We start from the raw sequence: 24,259 nt of genomic DNA, 5'->3' as shown, positions 1-24,259 counted from the left end.
GATCTACGCTAAATTCAACGCTAAATATGTATTATCCACGCTAAAATTCAACGCAGAAATATGTAAGGTTAACGTTGATTGCGTTGAATTTATATAAGATCAACGCTGATTTCAACGCTAAAAATGTAAGATTTACGCTATATTCAACGCTAAATATGTAAGATCTTCGCCAAAATTCAACGCAAAATGAAGTAAGATTAGCGTTGAATGCGTTGAATTTATGTAAGATCAACGCTAAATTCAACGCTAAATATGTAAGATCTACGCTAAAATTCAACGCTAAATATGTAAGATCTACGCCAAAATTCAACGCAAAATTTTCTAAGATTAGCGTTGAATGCGTTGAATTTATGTGAGATCAAAGCTAAATTCAACGCTAAATAAGTGAGATCTACGCTAAATTCAACGATAAATATGTAAGATCTTCGCCAAAATTCAACGCAAAATTAAGTAAGATTAGCGTTGAATGCGTTGAATTTATGTAAGATCAACGCTAAATTCAACGCTAAATATGTAAGATCTACGCTAAAATTCAACACTAAATATGTAAGACCTACGCCAAAATTCAACGCAAAATTAAGTAAGATTAGCGTTGAATGCGTTGAATATATGTAAGATCAACGCTAAATTCAACGCTAAATATGTAAGATCTACGCCAAAATTCAACGCAAAACTAAGTAAGATTAGCATTGAATGCGTTGAATTTATGTAAGATCAACGCTTAATTCAACGCTAAATATGTAAGATCTACGCCAAAATTCAACGCAAAATTTTGTAAGATTAGCGTTGAATGCGTTGAATTTATGTAAGATCAACGCTAAATTCAACGCTAAATATGTAAGATCTACTCTAAAATTCAACGCTAAATATGTAAGATCTACGCCAAAATTCAACGCAAAATTTTGTAAGATTAGCGTTGAATGCGTTGAATTTATGTAAGATCAACGCTAAATTCAACGCTAAATATGTGAGATCCACGCTTAAATTCAACGCAGAAATATGTAAGATTAGCGTTGATTGCGTTGAATTTATGTATGATCAACGCTAAAATTCTACGCTAAATTTATAAGATCTACGCCAAAATTCAACGCGAAATATGTGAGATCTACGCCGAAATTCAACGCAAAATTATGTAAGATTAGCGTTGAATGCGTTGAATTTATGTAAGATCAACGCTAAAATTCAACGCTAAATATGTAAGATCTACGCCAAGATTCAACGCAAAATTATGTAAGGTTAACGTTGATTGCGTTGAATTTATATAAGATCAACGCTGATTTCAACGCTAAAAATGTAAGATTTACGCTATATTCAACGCTAAATATGTAAGATCTTCGCCAAAATTCAACGCAAAATGAAGTAAGATTAGCGTTGAATGCGTTGAATTTATGTAAGATCAACGCTAAATTCAACGCTAAATATGTAAGATCTACGCTAAAATTCAACGCTAAATATGTAAGATCTACGCCAAAATTCAACGCAAAATTTTCTAAGATTAGCGTTGAATGCGTTGAAATTATGTGAGATCAAAGCTAAATTCAACGCTAAATAAGTGAGATCTACGCTAAATTCAACGATAAATATGTAAGATCTTCGCCAAAATTCAACGCAAAATTAAGTAAGATTAGCGTTGAATGCGTTGAATTTATGTAAGATCAACGCTAAATTCAACGCTAAATATGTAAGATCTACGCTAAAATTCAACACTAAATATGTAAGACCTACGCCAAAATTCAACGCAAAATTAAGTAAGATTAGCGTTGAATGCGTTGAATTTATGTAAGATCAACGCTAAATTCAACGCTAAATATGTAAGATCTACGCCAAAATTCAACGCAAAACTAAGTAAGATTAGCATTGAATGCGTTGAATTTATGTAAGATCAACGCTTAATTCAACGCTAAATATGTAAGATCTACGCCAAAATTCAACGCAAAATTTTGTAAGATTAGCGTTGAATGCGTTGAATTTATGTAAGATCAACGCTAAATTCAACGCTAAATATGTAAGATCTACTCTAAAATTCAACGCTAAATATGTAAGATCTACGCCAAAATTCAACGCAAAATTTTGTAAGATTAGCGTTGAATGCGTTGAATTTATGTAAGATCAACGCTAAATTCAACGCTAAATATGTGAGATCCACGCTTAAATTCAACGCAGAAATATGTAAGATTAGCGTTGATTGCGTTGAATTTATGTATGATCAACGCTAAAATTCTACGCTAAATTTATAAGATCTACGCCAAAATTCAACGCGAAATTATGTAAGATTAGCGTTGAATGCGTTGAATTTATGTAAGATCAACGCTAAATTCAACGCTAAATATGTAAGATCTACGCTAAAATTCGACGCTAAATATGTAAGATCTACGCCCAAATTCAACGCAAAATTATATAAGATTAGCGTTGAATGCGTTGAATTTATGTAAGATCAACGCTAAATTCAACGCTAAATATGTAAGATCTACGCCAAATTTCAACTCAAAATTAAGTAAGATTAGCGTTGAATGCGTTGAATTTATGTAAGATCAACGCTAAATTCAACGCTAAATATGTAAGATCTACACTAAAATTCAACGCTAAATATGCAAGATCTACGCCAAAATTCAACGCAAAATTTTGTAAGATTAGCGTTGAATGCGTTGAATTTATGTAAAATCAACGCTAAATTCAACGCTAAATATGTAAGATCCACGCTAAAATTCATCGCAGAAATATGTAAGATTAGCGTTGATTGCGTTGAACTTATGTATGATCAACGCTAAAATTCAACGCTAAATATATAAGATCTACGTCAAAATTCAACGCGAAATTATGTAAGATTAGCGTTGAATGCGTTGAATTTATGTAAGATCAACGCTAAATTCAACGCTAAATATGTAGGATCCAAGCTAAAATTCAACGCAGAAATGTGTAAGATTAGCGTTGATTGCGTTGAATTTATGTATGGTCAACGCTAATATTCAACGCTAAATATATAAGATCTACGCCAAAATTCAACGCGAAATTATGTAAGATTAGCGTTGAATGCACTGAATTTTTGTAAGATCAACGCTAAATTCAACGCTAAATATGTAAAGTCTACGCCAAAATTCAACGCAAAATTATGTAAGATTAGCGTTGAATGCGTTGAATTTATGTAAGATCAACGCTAAATTCAACGCTAAATATGTAAGATCTACGCTAAAATTCAACGCTAAATATGTAAGATCTACGCCGAAATTCAACGCAAAATTATGTAAGATTAGCGTTGAAGGCGTTGAATTTATGTAAGATCAACGCTAAAATTCAACGCTAAATATGTAAGATCTACGCCAAGGTTCAACGCAAAATTATGTAAGATTAGCGTTGAATGCGTTGAATTTATGTAAGATCAACGCTAAAAATCAACGCTAAATATGTAAGATCTACGCCAAGATTCAACGCAAAATTTTGTAAGATTAGCGTTGAATGCGTTGAATTTATGTAAGATTGACGCTAAATTCAACGTTAAATATGTAAGATCTGCGCTAAAATTCAACGCTAAATATGTAAGATCTTCGCCAAAATTTAACACAAAATTAAGTAAGATTAACGTTGAATGCGTTGAATTTATGTAAGATCAACGCAAAACATGTAAGATCTACGCCAAAATTCAACGCGAAATTATGTAAGATTAGCGTTGAATGTGTTTAATATATGTAAATTCAACGCTAAAATTCAACGCTAAATATGTAAGAACTACGCCAAAAATCAACGCAAAATTATATAAGATTAGCGTTGAAAGCGTTGAAATTATGTAAGATCAACGCTAAATTCAACGCTAAATATGTAAGATCTACGCCAAAATTCAACGCTAAATATGTAAGATCTACGCTAAAATTCAACGCTAAATATGTAAGATCTACGCCGAAATTCAACGCAAAATTATGTAAGATTAGCGTTGAATGAGTTGAATTTATGTAAGATCAACGCTAAATTCAACGCTAAATATGTAAGATCTACGCTAAAATTCAACGCTAAAAATGTAAGATCTTCGCCAAAATTCAACGCAAAATTAAGTAAGATTAACGTTGAATGCGTTGAATTTATGTAAGATCAACGCTAAAATTCAACGCTAAATATGTAAGATCTACTCCAAAACTCAACGCAAAATTATGTAAGATTAGCGTTGAATGTGTTTAATTTATGTAAGATCAGCGCTAAAATTCAACGCTAAATATGTAAGATCTACGCCAAAATTCAACGCAAAATTATGTAAGATTAGCGTTGAATGCGTTGAATTTATGTAAGATCAACGCTAAAATTCAACGCTAGATATGTAATGTCTACGCCAAGATTCAACGCAAAATTATGTAAGATTAGCTTTGAATATGTTGAATTTATGTAAGATCAACGCTAATTTCAACGCTAAATATGTAAGATCTACGCCAAAATTCAACGCAAAATTTTGTAAGATTAGCGTTGAATGCGTTGAATTTATGTAAGATTGACGCTAAATTCAACTTTAAATATATAAGATCTACGCTAAAATTCAACGCTAAATGTGTAAGATCTACGCCAAAATTCAAGGCAAAACTTTGTAAGATTAGCGTTGAATGCGTTGAATTTATGTAAGATCTACGCTCAGGCGTAGATCTTACATAAATTCAACGCATTCAACGCCAATCTTACATAATTTTGCGTTTTTTAGCGTTGACACCTCGGCCCGGGATGTCACTCAAATAAAAAAATATAGCTTCTAAGCGTCAAAACTTCACAGACAGAACCGTAATCGAAGCGGAATCAATTACCAATTGCATTAAACCAATAACTCTTTACCTCCTCTTATCTAGGAACTGGTGAAACTTAGACCATTGTCACCAAGAGAAACAAAATGCAGCAAAATTTTATATTATCGAAAAAGTTTGGTAACGTTAAACAAAATCCGAAATAGATAAGAAGGTCAAAATACTTCAAAATACTGATTCGCTGAAACAGCTGACAGGGCTATCATTTGTCCTCAAACAATTTATGATACTAATCTCAAAAAGATCGCGGAAGCCAACGGCAGATAAATCTTAGAAACTATGTTAAGTCTTTTGAAAAATGCTAAAATTTAAGAATCAGAAAACCTCTATAATTACACTTCTAATCACTGCAATTTTGACAAAAAAACAGAACACACTTCTCCCTTGTTCTACATATGCCAGACAAAATGATTGCAAATTAATTCAAAGATTAAATTGATCATAGAAAAGACATAAGCAGCAGAAGAATATTCGAAGGCAAAAAATCGTATATTAACACCAAGGCCGGAGGAAAATTGCAGTAGATAGTATTAAGTGGCGATTTTGAAAAAGGCTTGCTTGCAAACTCTCAGTACTGCCTTGTGTTGAATGAAATTGATTGAAAACTCAAAGAAGTGACGAAAATCTAAGAATAAGCTAAAATCATCCAATTTTTAACAACTGAAAGAACCAATCAAATAGAAATAAAGGTGCCATAAATAGGTGCCAGGATAAAACTAGAAATAAACTAACTAGAATGTGAAGAGTATGGACACAATGTGAGGAACACAGTAACCAAAAAACAGTCTTGATTTTTGAAAGTAAAAAATCAAATTTCAAAAATCAGGAAAAACAAATACATTCCCTTGTTCAGCATTCGAGACACAGAAAAGATAAATAGTCATCCGATACAAAGATCTATCCTCCTTAAGAGAACAAAAAATAGGGAAAAGCAGAATTGAACCCTACGAAAGACTGACATATTTTGAAAAAAGTGGTCAAAAATTTTAAAACTGCATTCATGAAAAAGTTTTAACTGTTTTTCAAAAACTTAACGCCAAAAAAAGATTGATTTTTAATTGAAACGAAGTTAAAGTCCCTCACTTTGCGCAAAAAGACTTTCTAGTAATTAAAACCAAAATACAAACAAAAAAACTGACAAAATTGGTAAAAAAAAAACTACCAAGATCAGAATAGCATATGTACAATTTTATGAAACAAAATCAAACCGAGGTAGAAAGAGGCGTTGAGTATATAAATTATCAAAAGAAATTTGCCATATTAACTGATTTCTGACAAAAAGACGGCTAAAAGATCCAAAAATAAAGAAAAAATTGTTAGAAAAAAATCCAAAATTTAACTAAAAAATCAAGAAAAATGTGCCAATTTTGAACTTTTCAGGCTTCACAGAAACACTGTGGTATCAATTGCCGAAGTTCACATTTCAAAATAGCATCGAATAAAAATTATTTCTGCAAAAAACTAAATTACAAGCAAAAAAGTGGGGCCACCTTGACGAAAAAACGGCTGAAAACGGTTATCTATATGTCAGTCGAAATGCACTTTTCAAAGTCAAAGATCCATTCAATAAGCTCAGCGCATGATCAAAAAAGTTCTCTAGCTCAAAAAAATTAGTTCAAAAGGCAATTTTACTCATTTTTGCTTTTAGGTCAAAACAGCGTCTCAACGAATAGTACTTCCGGTAAAAAAACCTTAGGAAAACCAATACTCCCCTTCGAATCTTAATAACCGTAAGAGTTCTGGAAGCGACTCGAAGCCTCAAAACTTCACAAACAGAACCGTAAAGGCAGCTGAAGCAATTACCAATTGTATTAAACCATAAACTCATTACCTCCCCAGATCTGATCTAGGAATTGGTGAAACTTAAACCACTGTCACCAAGAGAAAAATGTTATTATCGAAAAAAGTTTGGTAACGTTAAAAAAAATCCGAAATAGATAAGAAGGTCAGAATACTGATGGACTGAAACAGCTCACAGGGCTATCAATTGTCCTCAAATAATTCATGATACTAATCTCGCAAAGATCGCGAAAGCAAACGGCAGATAAATCATAGAAACTATTTTAAGTCTTTTAAAAATGCTATAATTTAAGAACCAGAAAACCACTATAATTACACTTCTAACCACTACCATTACGACAAAAAACAGAACACACTTCTCCCTTGTTCTACATATGCTAGACAATATGATTTCAAAAATATTCAAAGATTAAATTGATAATAGAAAAGACATAAGCAGCAGAAGAATATTCGAAGGCAAAAAATCGTTTATTAACTCCAAGGCCGGAGGCAAATTGCAGTAGATAGTATTAGGTGGCAATTTTGAGAAATGCTTGCTTGCAAACTCTCAGTACTGCCTTGCGTTGAATGAAATTAATTGCAAACCAAAGAAGTGATGAAAATCTAAGAAAAAGCTTAAATCATTCCATTTTTTAACAACTGAAAAAACCAATCAAGTAAAAATAAATGTGCTTCAAATAGGTACCTGGACACAGCTAGAATAATACTTATTAGAATGTGAAGCGTATGGACACAATGTGAGGAACTCAGTAACCAAAAAAGTCTTTATTTTTGAAAGTTAAAAATCAAGTTTCGAAAATCAGGAAAAACAAATACATTTCAGTGTTCAGCATTCAAAACACAGAAAAGATATATAGTCATCCGATACAAAGATCTATCCTCCTTAAGAGAACAAAAAAAGGAAGAGCAGAATTGAAACCTACGAAACATTGAAATATTTTTAAAAAAGTGGTCAAAACGTTTAAAACTGCATTCATGAAAAAGTTTTAACTGTTTTTCAAAAACCTAACGCCAAAAAATGATTGATTATTTATTGAAAATATGTTAAAGTCCCTCACTTTGCACAAAAAGAGTTTCTAGTAATTGAAACCAAAACACAAACAAAAAAACTGACAAAATTGGGAAAAAACTACCAAGATCGGATTAGCATGTGCACAATTTTATGAAACAAAATTACACCGAGGTAGAAAGAGGCGTCGATTATATGAATTATCAAAAAAGTTGCCATATTAACTGATTTCTGACAAAAAGACGGCTAAGGGTTCCAAAAAAAAGAAATTATTAGAAAAAAATCCAAAATCTAACTAAAAAATCAAGAAAAATGTGCCAATATTGAACATGAAACGCATTTTCAGGCTTCACAAAACACTGTGGTGTCAATTGCCGAAGTTCACTTTTCAAAAAAGCATTAAATGAAAATTATTTCTACAAATAACTAAATACAAGCAAAAAAGTGGGGCCACTTTGACGAAAAAACGGATAAAAACGGTTATCTATATGTGCCATTCAGTCGAAATGCACTTTTCAAAGTCTAAAATCCATACAATAAACTCAGCGCATGATCAAAAAGTTCTCTCGCTCAGAAATAATTAGTTCAAAAGGCAATTTTACTCATTTTCGCTTTTAGGTCAAAACAGCGTCTCAACAAATAGTACCTCCGGTAAAAAAAAACCTTAAGAAAACCGTCCCCTTCGAGTCATAATAGTCGTAAGAGTTCTGGAAGCGACTCGAAGCTTCGAAACTTCACAAACACAACCGTAATTGCAGCGGAAGCAATTACCAATTGTATTAAACCATTAACTCATTACCTCCCCTGGTCTGATCTAAAAATTGGCGAAACTCAAACCAGTGTCACCAAGAGAAACAAAATGCCGGAAAATTTTATATTGCTATAAATGTTTGGCAATGTTAGAAAAATCCGAAAAAGATAAGAAGGTCAAAAGACTGATGGGATGAAACAGCTGACAAGGCTATCAGTTGTCCTTAAAAAATTCATGATACTAATCTCGAAAAGATCGCGAAAGGAAACGGCAGATAAATCTTAGAAACTAAGTTAAATCTTTTAAAGAATGCTCAAATTTAGGAATTAGAAAACCACTAAAAGTACACGTCTAATCACTGCAATTATCACAAAAAAAACAGAACTAACTTCTCCCTTATTCTGCATTTGCTAGACAACATGATATCAAACTAATTCAAAAATTAAATTGATCATAGAAAATACATAAGCAGCAGAAGAATGTTCGAAGACAAAAAATCGTTTATTAACACCAAGTTCGGAGAAAAGTTGCATTAGATAGTATTAAGTGGCAATTTTGAAAAAGGCTTGCTTGCAAACTCTCAGTACTGCCTTGTGTTGAATGAAGTTAATTGAAAACTCAAAGAAGTGACGAAAATCTAAGAAAAAGCTAAAATCATCCAATTTTTAACAACTGAAAGAACCAATCAAATAAAAATAAATGTGCCATAAATAGGTGCAAGGACCAAACTAGAAATATACTTTCTAGAATGTGAAGAGTATGGACACAATGTGAGGAACACAGTAACCAAAAAACAATCTTGATTTTTGAAAGTTAAAAATCAAGTTTCAAAAATCAGGAAAAACAAATACATTTCGTTGTTCAGCATTCGAGACACAGAAAAGATAAATAGTCATCCGATACAAAGATCTATCCTCCTTCAGAGAACAAAAAATAGGGAAAAGCAGAATTGAAACCTACGAAACACTGAAATATTTTGATAAAAGTGGTCAAATACTTTTAATACTGCATTCATGAAAAAGTTTTAACTGTTTTTCAAAAACTTAACGCCAAAAAATGATTGATTTTTTATTGAAACGAAGTTAAAGTCCCTCACTTTGCACAAAAGTCTTTCTAGCAATTAAAATCAAAACACAGCAAAAAACTGACAAAAAATGGGAAAAAAACTACCCAAATCGGATTAGCATATGTACAGAGAAATGTGCTTATTTTGTACTTGAAACGCATTTTCAGGCTTCGCAAAGCACTGTGGTATCAATTGCCAAAGTTCACATTTCAAAATAGCATCTATTAAATTTTATTTCTACAAAAAACCAAATTACAATAAAAAATTGAGTCACTTAGACGAAAAAACGCCTAAAAACGGTTATCTATATGTGCCATTCAGTCGAAATGTACTTTTCAAAGTCAAAAAGCCATTCACTAAACTCAGCGCATGATCAAAAAACTTATCTCGCTTAGAAAAATTTAGTTCACAAGGCAATTTTTACTCACTTTTGCTTTTAGGTCAAATCAGCGTCTGAACGTTTAGAACTTCCGGTAAAAAAACGTAGCCGGAAGAAGTACGGAAGCATTTCGAAGCGGCAACACTTCACAAAAAAACCTTAATTGCAGCGGAATCCATTACTTTTTGTTTTAAAGTTCCAACTCATTACCTCCCCAGGTCTGATCCACAAGTTGGTGAAACTTAAACCACTGTCAACAAGAGAAACAAAACGCAGCAAAGTTTTATATTATTGAAAACGTTTGGTAACGTTAAAAAAGTCCGAAATAATCAAAATGATCAAATAACTGATAAACTGAAAAAACTAACAGCTCTATCAATTACCCTCAAGTAGCTCATGATTCTAATCTCAAAAAGATCGCGAAAGCAAACGTCAGATAAAAACCTCAAGAAACTAAGATAAATTTTTCAAAAAAGAATGCTCAAATTTAATTATCAGAAAATCACTACAATTAGATTTCTAATCTCTGCAATTAAAACAAAGAACAACACATACTTCTTCTTTGTTGTACATATGCACATGGTTTCATACTAATTCAAAAATTAAATTTATCATAGGAAAGACATAAGCAGCAGAATATTCAAAGACAAAAAATGGTTTGAATTAATACCAAGGCCGGAAGAAAATTGCAGTATAAAATAAGAAGTAGAATTTTCGGAAAAGGATTGCTAGCAAACTCTAACTTCTGCCTTGTGTTGAATGAAACCAATTGCAAAAGAAAGAAATTATGAAAATCTAAGAAAAATATGAAATCGTTCAGTTTTTTAACAACCGATAAACTCAATATACAGAAAATAAAAGTAGGTGCCAGGACAAAGCTAGAATGATACAATCACTATCTAGAATGTGAAGAATGTGTGCAAAATGTAAGGAACACCTTAACAAAAACACATTCTTGATTTTTGAAAGTTAAAAATAAAACGAATCAAGAAGAACGAATAAATTTCACTGTTGTGCATTCGAGACATAGGAAATATAACTAGTCATCCGTACAAAAACTTATCCTACAGAACTCATCCTGCAGAATAATTTAAAAAAAGCAGAATTCACATATACGATACATTGAAATATTTTGCAGAAAATGGTCATAAATCTTTTACGACTGCATTTATGAAAAAGTTTAAACCGATTTTCAAAAACTGAAATAATTGAAACAATGATTGAAATTCTATTAAAAGAAATTAAAGTCGCTCATGTTGCACAAAAAGACTATTTCTGGTAATTAAAACCAAATTAAAATCAAATTTGACAAAAATTGGATTAGCATATGTACAATTTTATAAAAACACAAAATAACATCGAGGTAGAAAGAGGCATTGAGTATATGAATTATCAAAAAGAAGTTGCCATATTAACTGATTGGTGACAAAAAGATGGTTAAAGAATCCAAAAATGAAGAAATTAAAAGAAAAAAAAGACAAAAATAACTAAAAAATCAAGAAATGTGTGACAATTTTGAACTTGAAACGCATCTTCATGTTCTCAAAAACACTGTGATAACAATTTCCGAGTTTGACATTTCAATATAGCACCGAATAAAAAAATTTTCTACAAAAAACAAATTACAAGCAAAAAAATTGGGCCACTTAGACGAAAAATGGCAGAAAACGGTTATCTATATGTGCCATTCAGCCAAAAACTACTTTTCAAATTGAAAAAGTTATTCACTAAACGCAGCGCATGATCAAAAAACTTCTCTCGCTCAGAAAAAATTAGTTCACATGGCATTTTTGCTCATTTTCGCTTCTAGGTCAAAACAGCGTCTGAACGAATAGTACTTCCGGTAAAAAAAATATAGCCGATAGAATACCGGAAACGATTCGTGCAATATAATTTCTAACCTAACCTTACCGAAATCAGAACATCAAAATAGACAAGAAAAAAACAAAAGTAGCCCAACAAAAGACCTTAAAGTGTTTTAAAAATGTCGACAATTTATTAGTTGCGGGGGGAGCTAGGTGGGGTTGGGGGGGGGGGTAGATAGGCTGGGGAGGTGGGTAGTGCTGGGGTAGTTAGAGGGGTGTAGTTAGGTGAAGAGAGGGGGTAGTTTGGGGGTAGGGGTAGGTGGGGGTAAGTTGGGGGGGGGGTGCTGGGCGCGGGGGGGGGGGGGGTTGGTAGATAGGTGGTGGGGGGCGGTTTGTGCGGTGTAGTTTAGATAATTAGGGGTGACTTCGATAGGAACAAAAAATCTCAAAATGACCTCTTCAACTTGAACATTACCAGCAGTTCCTAATTACTATACATTACGAAAGAAGCTACTGTTAAAGTCAATGTTCGAAAAAAGAAGTCAACAACCAAAAAAGGAGGTAAATGCTCGAACAGAAAGAAGTCAAAATTTAGGTCACGAACAAACTTTCTTTCTGCTAAAAAACCTGTAGAATCTCATTACTCCTCTTCGATTCGTAATAACCTTAAGAAAACCAATACTTCTCTCCGAGTCGTAAAAAAAGACAGCGCCCCAATACAATTCATATTCTTTGAATTGTAATAATGAAAAAAGAAAGCAGGTGTGTTCGAGCGCACAGAAACTGTCGAGCGCATTTGAATCTGATAAGGGGAACTTTTGACCTGGGATGGCCTGGGCCAGTAAGATTTCGAGCGCGCACCTCAACCTGGATTAGCAATGCACTAATATACTCTAATTTCACATACTAGATACCGTGGTTTTTAGATAGCAATTATAGGATACCGTGACTATTTTGATTTCTTTTTTTTTAGCCCCCGCGTCTCTTCCTTATTAACTTATGCACCTCTAGTTATTGAGCACGTGGCAATTTAAAACCATTTTCTAAAACCATTGCGCTGTAAGTGGTTGCCGCAGCAACAAGTTCCCGCTTTGTCATGGGGGGGGGACACAGACGGAACCGTTAATTTTTGAATCTTTGTGTGTTTCAGCTACGAGGACCAAGAATACATGAAGGAATACCTTTTCGGGTATAATGAACCCAAATATTCAAAATCCCAACTCTGCTCATCAATTGCAGTTCCGAACAATCTGCTCGTACTTGGTGCGCCGTGCGATGACCAGGAATACGACTACATTTATAATATTGCATGTCAATATTACGAGTGAAACTTGTCTTTGAGAATTCTGGTATGAATAAAAATTCGGTGTTGGGCAGATAAAGATATTCCAAATTGAGGTGCACGTTAATGATGAGACCAATCTAAACGCTAATCATCTAGGATCAAAGACGTTCAGAACTTAATCAGCCATGATGAGATACTAGCTCGTTATCCAGCAATCTTGTCAATGTAATAACCCTAATCGATTCAGGATGTTAATCTTGCAAGGATCTTGTAAGATCTTGCAAGATTATGCATAACCTCGCGTGGTTTTCTTGCAAGGTCTTGGAAGATTAACAAAATTTTGCAAGATTTTTTTGCAAGATTAACATCCTTTTGCAAGATCTTGCAAGATTAACAACATATTTTGCCGATTTTTCTCGCTCCTTAACCTATCCTCAACAAAAAAGCGCCTAAAAAAAGCCGCGGAAGTCCAATTCTATCCTAGTTTTCTAACAAAAAAGAATGTTGCTATACTAGACCTAACTCTTATGACTTACTCTGATGTACTTAATTCCTTCCGCATATGGTTCAAGGCACTCAATACAAATTTTGTTTACGATCTTGATATGGTTGCCAATATTTTCATATATAATTATAATGAAGAATCGAAGAACCTAGAATCTATATTTTTGCGCTCTGTCAACACCAACACACTACTTATATAGTGGTCCAGGCTTTGCGCCGAATAAACCACTCTTGACAACGTGCTATCATATAAGGTTATTACCTGGTTCATACATTGCATTCATACATTAAACCGACGAAAACCGACGATTCTTACGTTTGAATACCTTCGAAAACCGATCAAAACGACGAAAAAAACGTAAGGGCTTTGATCGGTTTTGGCGAAGTAAAACCGACGAAAACCGACGATTTCTTATGTTTGATTCCGACAAAATTCTCAACGCGGGTATTCTGATGTTCACCCGCGTACAATGGTCTCATGCTTCTCGTGTGTTACTGAAGAAAAGCAACATGAATTTCTTGCGTTCTTTCAGCAATATAAATTTTTCGAACATCTAAGGAGGTTTTAGCAAATTTGCGCCTACGGACTTGAATACAAATGCTAAGAAACCAGAAATGTAAACTAATTGATTTTGTTTTTTTTCCGTTTTTTTTCGAAGGCCGAATTTGTCATTATAAATTGTTCCTTCAAATATTCTCGTGCTGCTTCACAGTTTCCTCTCTTAAATTTCAACATGTGGGACCCTGAATATGAATGGAATGGTGTTGGATATGGTTGCCAAGATACCAGGAACTTTAAATTTTTTCTGCAGGCGTCCTGATGAGTTACACAACTCAGAAGCAATATGTGATTCTTTCAGGAGATTTTAGTGGGATCTTGTTTTTTTCATGGTCAAGTATTTGATTGCCAAGTTGCGATAGTTTCCATATATGACTGGGATATGATTACCAAGAAAAGTTTATGGTGATCAACACCGGTGTCTTGTCAACGGGCTGGCCATTAACAAGCACCTTGAACTGAGAATGAGACAAGGAGGCTCGGTAATGTACGTATGCACATAATGTTCCGACCCCGCTCATCCACATTCTTGACTTAATTGGCTACCAAATGATGAAGAGATAGAAAACTTTCAAAAACACATCGTTCAATATACAACCAATAAAATACGATAATTCCACACTAGATTAAAGTTGTTGATAAAAGGACTACTAGAAGGGACAATAATCAAAGTCAAATAACAAACATTATTTACAACCAAAACTCGATGTCTAAAATAGAAAAAGTCATAACAAAGTCAAACTCTCATCAGTTAAAAACCAAAACAAAATAATTTAAACTATGATTCATTAGAAAAGATATGGGACCTGTCCCCAATGCTACTGGTTAACTGGTCAAAAAATGAGCAATAGGTGCGAAAATCAAAAATATTTTTCCATATTTGAAAACAATTAGTTTCACAGTTGTTAATGTCATTAGCCAGTAAAAACAACGATTTTTGTTATAATTTAAAAGGAATCCAAAAACACTTTAAAATATTCAATTATATAAAAATCTAACATTTTATGAAAATTGGTAGCAACGGTAGCAACAAAGACAAGAAACAAATGTTTGAAAATAAAACGGTTATAAAGATTAAGTCATAGCTCACCGTAAAGTGTTTGTGATCTGTTTTTACAGGGACTGAGCTGCAAGTGGAAAAACTTTTTAGAAAAGACGAAGCTCAAAAACTCAAATTTATTTTCAAAAACAAATTATCAAAAAACATAGCAGATTTACAACAAAAAATGATGGTTCAGGTTTCAAAATCTCAGCGAGCCAACAGAGTCTGTTTATAATGAGACTAAGTCATGAGCCCACAAAGAATCAAACACATAAAGAAGCCAAAACTTCAAACAATTTTACGACATGACACTCTTCAAGGCATTATAAATATAAGATGATTCCTGAGAGAACTGTAATATATAATTTTACCTTCGTTTTAACAACAACGAGCCTTCTCTATAAAAAGAGTACTTAGACGTGACAACAAAAAGAAACCCAGAAATTGAACAGGATAGAAATCTAGTAAAAATTTTATGAAACCAAATGGTCGAAGCAATCAGTCACAACGTATGAACAAAAATGTTTGAATCACGAGAGTCATTGGGACCTCCAATGAATGAGATTGAGTAACATGGTAACAGAAATAAAAGCAAAAAAGAGACAGATGAAAAAAAAACTTTTTCAAAAAAAATTAATTTGAAAGTCATAAAAAGAAACAGCTTTAAACTGAAATCTTTAACTAGGTTGCGTTATAGCTCCTGGGGAAGCAGTTAAGATCTACTCTTATCGGATATATTGCGCAAAACAACGAAAAGAAGGACAAACATAGGCAAAACAAAAACTCAAAGTTTTGGGAGATATTTCTGTCGCAGCCCAAAAAGCATAAACTATTCAACAATAGCAATTAGCATATCCAGATACGCCTTTTTCGAACAATCTCCATTTTTTCTAAAATGCCTCTGCTTGATTAGTCTAGTGAATAATGTGATAATTCGACAAGAAAACAAAATTATCTCATAAAACATGCAATTATGATGAAATAAAAGAAAAACTGAAAACGCGTAGTACCAAAATAGAGAAACCATAGGTTGAAAATAAAACCGTTACCGTCAAAACTCTAGAAATCACAGGAAGTCAGTTTCTGCCTGTTTTTATTGAGGCTACGCTCGAATTTGGAAGAAATAAGACAAAATAGTGGCAAAGTTTAAAAGTTCAAGTTCACCAATATTTTCTCAAAACAAATTTATTCAAAGTCATAACAGACATCAGATAACAACAGAAAAAAATGGCTAGGTTCTGCAAAACTTTCTAAAAGCTAATTGGATTGTTGATTGAGACACTTAGTCATTGGGCTAGAAAAAGTATAAGAAATGAAAGCAAATTGAAAGAAATCCATAAAATTTTTACAAAAACAATTTGTCAAAGCCATTAAAACCATGAGCTTAACTCTGAAACCATCTCATTAGATCTCTTTATTTTAAATAGTGTCTGTCATTAATTGAGCCCTGATTTTAAATTCTGGTCCGTAATTTACATAAAAACATTTACATAGCGGAAATATTTTGAAAAAGAGGTTGCGCGCCATTAACATCTAAAAAATTTTGGTCTTAAGGAGCCATAGTGAAATCAAGATCAGATCAGATTGCTGCGTCTCTAAAAAAAACACCCAATTGTTGAAATGGCTGCAAAACGGATCAATTCTATACAAAAATTTTGAGTTTGTCGAAAATAAGTAATGCATTTTGTATAAGCATCGAGTTTTAATTGGCAAAAAATTGTCAAGATTATAATTCCAGAAGACGCAGTTAGCCAGCAGAGTACAACTAGCTCTTTTTTGAGGTCCACAAAAATATGGCTGCAGTTTTAAGTGTCTCTTTTCAGCAAATTTAAAGCAAGTGGGCTAAAAACGCAAATTTGGTCCCATTTTTGACGAAAAAAAATCTCCGAATTTTGAAAAATTTAGCACACATTTTAGCCAAAAAACTCGGATCGAACAATTCAACAACCCTCCTCTATATTTCGAGATAAAATATTAAACACTACAGTTAATAATTTTAACATATTTTAGCAAAATTGTGAATAAAACAGCTGAAATACGTCGAATCTTCACAGAATTTAAACCTCGTTAACTCCTTATAAAAATCGAAAAAAGAAAAAATCTTTTTAATTCCATATTCTACGCCAGACGGGCTTTCTAATGATACCACTCACAACTCTCTGCGATTATTATATCGATCGGCCAAAATTGACTGAACAAAAAAACCCATTTGAGTATATAGTTCCTCCCCCCTTCAAGAGGGGTCGGAACAAAAATGAAATTAATATTAAAATTGGCCAACATTGTGACCGCCAAGTAATATTAAAGAATCAAAACTTTTTGGATCGAAGTCAAATTTTCCTCCCGTTTTGTATTTTGTCATTGGAGTACACATTGAGATTTCTTAAAGCTCAATATTTAGAAAAAAAGAAAGACTAATGTACACATAAAACTGTGATTTTCGCTTTTCTCTTCTATAACAAAAAATTAATCATCTGATGTGTTTTGTCAGATATTGAGAACCACAACACATTATCTTGCATTCATAAATCATAGAAAATGAGGATTACCCTTCACTCATCTTTGTTCCAATTGTTACTTCCATTCGTTCTTGCTCTACCAATACTTATGAAATGGCATCAATAGCATCTATAGAAAGTTTGTCACTGATTTCAAAAATAATTGCATTGAGATAAGTATTGCTTTTGAGAAATGTTTTAACAAAAAGTAGTATATCTCTGAGATCACATATTTTGTCAAGCTTCTAGATTTTAGAGTTAATCAACAAAGTCTATTTCTAAACCCAAGTTTTTTTGTAATTATTCGTTATTCAGTATTTAGATTTTGTTTTAATTTAGTGCTAGTTATCATCTTGTTGACTGTTTTTGCGGAGAAAAGTCAAAAATGTGACTACCTTCACGCATACCTAAGAAAAAAGCCTGGTATGTAATGACACCTTTTTGCTAGTCGTGGCGATACAAATTCAGGAAAAGTTATCCGGAGAAATAGTTACAATGGTTCTTAAAAACTTTAAAAAACCTAAAAGATAAACTCAAGAAAATCAGATTTCGCCGTTGCCAATTAGTTGGCACAAAAGCTGATTTTTTTCAACCAAAACAACATTTTCGTAAACAACAATCCTAAAAAAATTGGCAAGAAGAAAAGAAAACAAATACAAAAATTTTATTGTTCCGACCCCATTTTAGCGGGGCGGGGAAAATTTTTTTCCAATTAAAGATGAAAATGGCGTCGTCAGGAAGTGAAAGTAATAATCTAGAGGGCATTTGGTTGTTATCTTATGTTTCTTATCATTAAATATATTTGCTCTTAGCATCATAATTGTTTAAATATAATTTCCAGTAATTTTTTGAATTGTCAATTTGGTTTTATCTCCATTCTGTCAACTTTGGACTTACTCTCAGTAAAAACAGGTCAACTTTTTTTTCTATTAGACACAAACTAAAGTTTGAGGTGGTTTCGTCTTAAATAGCGGCTTCTCGGTTGTGGTTATAAAATTTAAGTGTTTTCAAACAAACTTTCTTTTGTGCAGAAACGCCCAATTTTGTTTTTTTTTAAAACTTAATCAAAGTAATTGTTCGTCAACATTTCCCCCTTATGTTTTGGTTTGCGTTACTTTTTCGTGTATTACTTTTTTGTATCATTTTTGTAACTTAGATCCAATATTGAGAGATGTTGATAGTTTTTTGTCGAAACGACAACAAGTTCTCCGTTCATTAAACGTTTTGATTGATGTCTTTAGAGCTTAATCAAAATTTTTCAGAAAAATTTTTTGAATTTAAAATGTTTTTCAATGTTTATGGCTCTTTTTTTTGTCATTTTGAAATAGTGCTTCTTTATGATGTTAAATGAAGACGCAAGTTAAGATTTAAATTTCTTGAGGTTAGTATCTTAAAAATATAATGGCTTCAACAATGTGGTTTCGTAAAATTGTTTGTTAAACTTTTTAGTTCTTCTTGTATTTATTGTTATTTTGTAGTCTTATGACTTAGTCTCAATAATAAGAAGCAAATTTAAGTTCTTTTCTGAAAGTTGAAAGCTTCTGATTTTTAGGAACTCTGAAAGTATTTGTTTTTAGGAAAAGACAATGCATTTTTGAGCTTTGAAAATGTTATCTCTGTTAATTTCTAGTTATATTGTGAACAACACTTTATTCTTCATTCTTGTTTTATGTTCCTCAAAAAGTTTTGTTGTTTGTACAAAGAAAAAAATTCTTGATTCTTCCATAATTGCATATTTTTTTAGATTTTCGTTTTAACTTCACACTAATTTAAACAATGGGTGATTCTGTTGCCATTTGAAAAAGATGCAATTAAAAAATTTTTACTGTTTTTAGTGAACAGCTAATTTTTTTTTCGCTGGGATACCGTTTTCGTCAAATTTTGATTCTTTTGAGCTGGCCTTTAATTTTCGTTCTTTCTGTAGACGCAAAACTTTTTCTGGACAAGAAAACTCTCAATTACTTTCTATGGAGGTGGAAATCAATCTTTCTGTGATTTCATTTGTCACATAAGGCTTTTATTTATATTGACATTATTTTTTTTTTCAAAAAAGCAAAGTTTTTTAAATTTTGCACTGTGCTCTTTTTTGTCGACTGCATATCAGGCCGCAGTGAAGAAAAGTCTCATATTTCTTTTCTAATGAAGTACAGGGTTTGTTTTCGCTATTATAAATTTCATCTGATGTCATTTTGATTTGGTAATTAATTGCTATAAGAAAATGGACATAGAGTTTTGGTCGTAAAGAACATTTCTATTCATTTGATTTTTAGCTGGCCTTTTCTGGTAGTCATATTAATGACAGGTTCCATCGGCTTTCCGAGGTGTATTGTTTTATTCATTTAGTGGTTTGTTGAACGATATATATTTCATCTCCTTTAGTAGACAATTAAATGAAAAATGTAGATGAGCGGCGTCGAAGAATTATGTGCGAACGCACATTACCGAGCCCCCTTCTTTGATTTTTTAGAACTCCGAAAGTGTCCAATTAATTCACAATGTACAAAATAAATGTTTAGGATTCATGGCGATGCAATTTAGAAAGCTTGCACCTGATTATTTTGATGATAGATTGTTTTAGAAGAAGTTTTGCCTGACAAGGGAAACAGATAATGTTTCTGCTGAATAACATTTAGAACCCAACATGTGATGAATTTAAATTAGCTAGACGATTGTGATCACCCTCAATTGATAAGATTCGTGAAACAAGATTTGAGCTGTTTTAATCTGTTGCCCTGTTATAAGGATCCCATGTTGACTAAAAAGAAACTTCAGATTTCATCTGACGGACACTATTTTTGCGATTAATGCTTTACTTGGCATTTTACTCAAATTCACGAAACCCAATGTACCAAAAGATGCCATAACTCGCATTTTATTCCTGTTCATCTTTTCATTCCATAATTCGATCATAAAAAAGCTGTCGGTATTAAAAACATGCTTTTACATACTTAAAAAGAACAAACTTTACTCAAATTATTATTAAGCATTTGGTATGTTGCGCTGACACTGAGAAAAAGATTATCGGGAAATGTTTGGAAATCTTTTTCTTATCAAGTATATTGCTGTTGAACTTTTTATCTCTACTAGGGTGATCAAATAAAAATTTGTTTTACTCTCTTCTATTGGCAATATTAATTTAGTCAAAGCTAAGAAACTCCTTTAGATACGCCCATGGAACCAACTTTCATTTTGGGCAAGTTAAACGTTCATCACAACTACTATATATTTGTGTTTCTCCGAGTACTGAAAAATGGGCTAACTTTTTCATTCCTCGCCCAACCTTAATAAATGAGGTCACAGAGCAGTTCTTATGTTTTTAGGGCTTGGTTATTTAGTTCAACTTTTCAGAATATAAAATAATTTTCTTTAATAACTTCAGTTCATTTTAAATTTCGCCTTGCTTATTTTATTCGTTCTTTGGTTCTTTGCCGAAAGCGATATCACCACAATGACTATATTTACAAACATAAATTTTTGCTTGTTTCTTGCCTCATTTGCGATGGCCACCAATCCTGAAGAACTACGCCTATCTCGCAAAATGATCCAACAGAATTAATGATACAAAAAGATTTTTTGAAAATTAGCAACAATTAATGCAACAGTATCTGAGACTTTGACCTCTAAAAATATCATGCTCGATAGAAGCTATGAAAAGCTATGGTCTGAAACGTTATTATTGCATCAAACCGACCAAAAAAATTGGTCTCGACTCATTTGTCGATTTTCACAAGACCATTTGCCATGCACGGTCTGTTTTTTAAACTTTACAGTGGCCAAAATGTGCCCTGAAGATAATTTTATGCAACAGTAAACTCTATTTTTATAAAAGATTTGTTGATTTTTCTGGTTTCATTCAATCAACCAAAATGGCAATGAAAAAGCATCCACGACAAGTTAAGAACACAGATTTTTTCCAACTTTTTCTCCGAGTTTTTCAACAATTCTTCTTTTTCCTCTGAGTTTCAATGTTGTCCACAGCTGCTGCGCGTCTGTTGGAACATTTGCAGAGGAAACAAGCATTTAGACATCAACAATTTATCCTAAAAAGTATATAAAAGAGACTGAAGAAAACATCTTCGCTCAAATACTCAATAGACCGTTTTGACAGTTTATCCATCTCAGTTTGCTTGGTCAAGATTTAATATGAACAACCAGTTTGAGGTCCCCTGTCAGTCTTTTCGGTTGATATTAGGCATCTTATTTTGGCCGGTTATTTAGCCGACAACAGTTATTTGCAGGTCAATCTGGTTGATCGAAAAACATTAAACACAAAAGCAAGTATGATTCGTCTGTCTTTTTAAAACAATCTACTTCAAACAAGAAGTTTCTTAGACAAAAAAAACAATCCCAGAAGATTATTCAATTAAAATTGTTCTCATTGATTCCTCAATTTAGAGATGACAGTCATAGCTCCATGCTTTTTGATTTTTGTTTGTGGGTCTAAGAGCCTACACAAATGAGCAAAAAGTTTATACGTGAGATCGAATACTTCTATTACGCCAATAAAAGCAAACAAATGTCCTGAATAGGAAAAAAATTCTTTTGGAAAAGCAGCTCTTTGATTATTAAATAACTGGCCCAAGAAATTTTGGCAAAATAAGGTATGGTCAGCGTTGACAAGTTAGCAAATTCCCAGTATTTTTACTATATAGTTTTTGCTGCGATTGATTTGCCTTTTTCGTTCCTAGGTGTAGATTTTAGATAATTTTGCGTTTCTAATTGTGGATGTTACCAAACTTTGTGTTTCTAAGCATAGTTCTTACATAATTAAAATTTCTGAGCATATATCTTACACAAGTTGTACGCTTAGACCTCTGGCTGTGAGATTCCATCCACTAATCTCCTGTCTGCTTGTCACCTCCTCCACCACTCTAACACTGTACATCAATTTTCTTCAGAATCACATCAATTTTCTTCAGAATTTTCCTCAGAAAGCAAACTTTCTAAGATCTAAGCTAATTTTTACGTAAAGTTATGTAAATGTTATGATATGTTAAGATCAATACTAAGATGAACGCAAAATAATCCCAGGAAAACAAATTTTTGCAAACTAAACGTTAAATTGAACGCAAAATTAGGTGCGATCAACGCTAAATCAACTTAAAATTATGTATGATCTACACACAAAAACGCAGAATTATGAAATATCAACGTCAAATCAAAGCAAAGTTAATTAGGATTTACTATGATAAATGCAAAATTATGTAAGACCCGCGATAATCTCAACGCAAACTTTTGTAAACTCTACGCTTAGAACGGGCAATACTTACTTTTTGACGCCTCAAGCGTAGATCAAACTCAAAAACGACGATTTAACCTTTAATCCTATATTTTTTTGCATTTTTTGACGTTGACTCATCTGCCCATCCGCCCGTAGAATGTTCAAAGGAGAAAAATTTGTACATCATAATTGGAAAACATGATCTATCCTTCCCTTTTTCATGTTGAATAAAATAGTCCCTACATAAAATTTGTTCAAAAATCTGATTTCACTGCCAAAATTTGCTTTACTTCTAACAGAAAACGCCGTTGTCTATAAAGGTGTTTTTAAGTTCTGTCTTTTTTGTAAGATAGGCTATATAATCGGAATAGACGAAAGACTGTCCCGAGCCACTGAAGAAGATCCAGGGTTTATGCTATTTTCTGGTGGAAAAGAAAGTAACCAATATACACGACGCACAAGTTGCATGCAAGAGGTGATACTGAAGTAGTTAAAATTTTGATACTTTTTGTTTGAATGTACTCACTTACGCATCAATTCAATCACTCACTCACTCAATCACTCACCTACCCATCCATACGCCCAATCACTTATCACTCACTCACTAACTCACCCAACTACTAATTCAACCACACGCACGCACACAAGAAACTGGTCTACAGTTTGGGCTCTCTTCCTTTTCTTCTCTCTTTCTCTGGCCTTGTTCTTTTGTTTTCGTTTTTGTTTTTGTTCTCGTTTCTCTCTGACCCTCGATGTTTGTTTTCCTCGTGGTTGTTCTGCTTCTGTTGTTCTTTGGTCTTTGTTTTATTATGTTACATTGATGCGCTGTGATGGGAAAATCAGATTTTCTGAGCGCTGACAGTGATGAAAAACAACAGATATCATGATCAGTAATAATAAAAGTTTTGACTGACTACCTGAGATGCTCTTTCTTGTCTTCTCTTTTTCTCGCTTTCTTACGCTCGCTCTGGTTTTGTCTTTCTTTCTTTCTCTTTTCCTGTCTGGTTTGCATTAGGCTTTCATCGATTTTTTCTCTCTTTCTCTGGCCTTATTCTTTTATTTTTATTTTTGCTCCTTTCTCTCTGTTCCTCGTTATTCGTTTGCTCGTGAGTGTTCTGCGTCTGCTATTCTTTGGTTTCTGCTTCGTTATGCTTCGATATTCTGAGCACTGACAGTGATGAGAGTACTGAGAAATCATGATCAGTGATGATAAAAGATATGATGGAGTACTTTAATTACTCTTTTTTGCCGTCTCTCTCTTTCTCTCCTCTCTCTCTCTCGCTGTCTCTCTCTCTCTCACTCTCTCTCTTCCTCTTGCTCGCTTGCTCTCTTTTTTCTTTTTTTTCTAATCCTTGCCTCTTTCTGCTTTCTCTCTCTCTTTCTCTCTCTCTCTCTTTCTCTCTCTCTCTCTCTCTCTCTCTTCCTCTTGCTCGCTTGCTCTCTTTTTTTTCTTTTTTTTCTAATCCTTGCCTCTTTCTGCTTTCTCTCTCTCTCTTTCTCTCTCTCTCTCTCTCTGCCTCTCTCTCTCGCACTCATCTTTATTTAATTCCTTCTTTTTTTTTCTTTCT

The 24,259-nt window shown here is 33.1% G+C and overlaps 1 protein-coding gene across 1 annotated transcript in view; it reads left to right on the top strand.

The window, feature by feature from the left end:
- LOC142350415 (uncharacterized) overlaps window positions 1-12,910 on the top strand; it is a 70,376-nt gene extending 57,466 nt beyond the window's left edge. The window contains exon 7 of the mRNA XM_075402261.1: window positions 12,733-12,910. Within this exon, the coding sequence (XP_075258376.1) occupies window positions 12,733-12,910 (178 nt within the window). The remainder of the gene's footprint in view (window positions 1-12,732) is intronic.
- Window positions 12,911-24,259: the final 11,349 nt, after the last annotated feature.

The sequence above is a fragment of the Convolutriloba macropyga genome, chromosome 12 (assembly GCF_964194025.1).
Source record: "Convolutriloba macropyga chromosome 12, txConMacr16.3, whole genome shotgun sequence".
NCBI lineage: Eukaryota > Metazoa > Xenacoelomorpha > Acoela > Convolutidae > Convolutriloba > Convolutriloba macropyga.
Note: the sequence above shows the minus strand (reverse complement) of the source record. Positions and strands in the feature narration are given on the sequence as shown.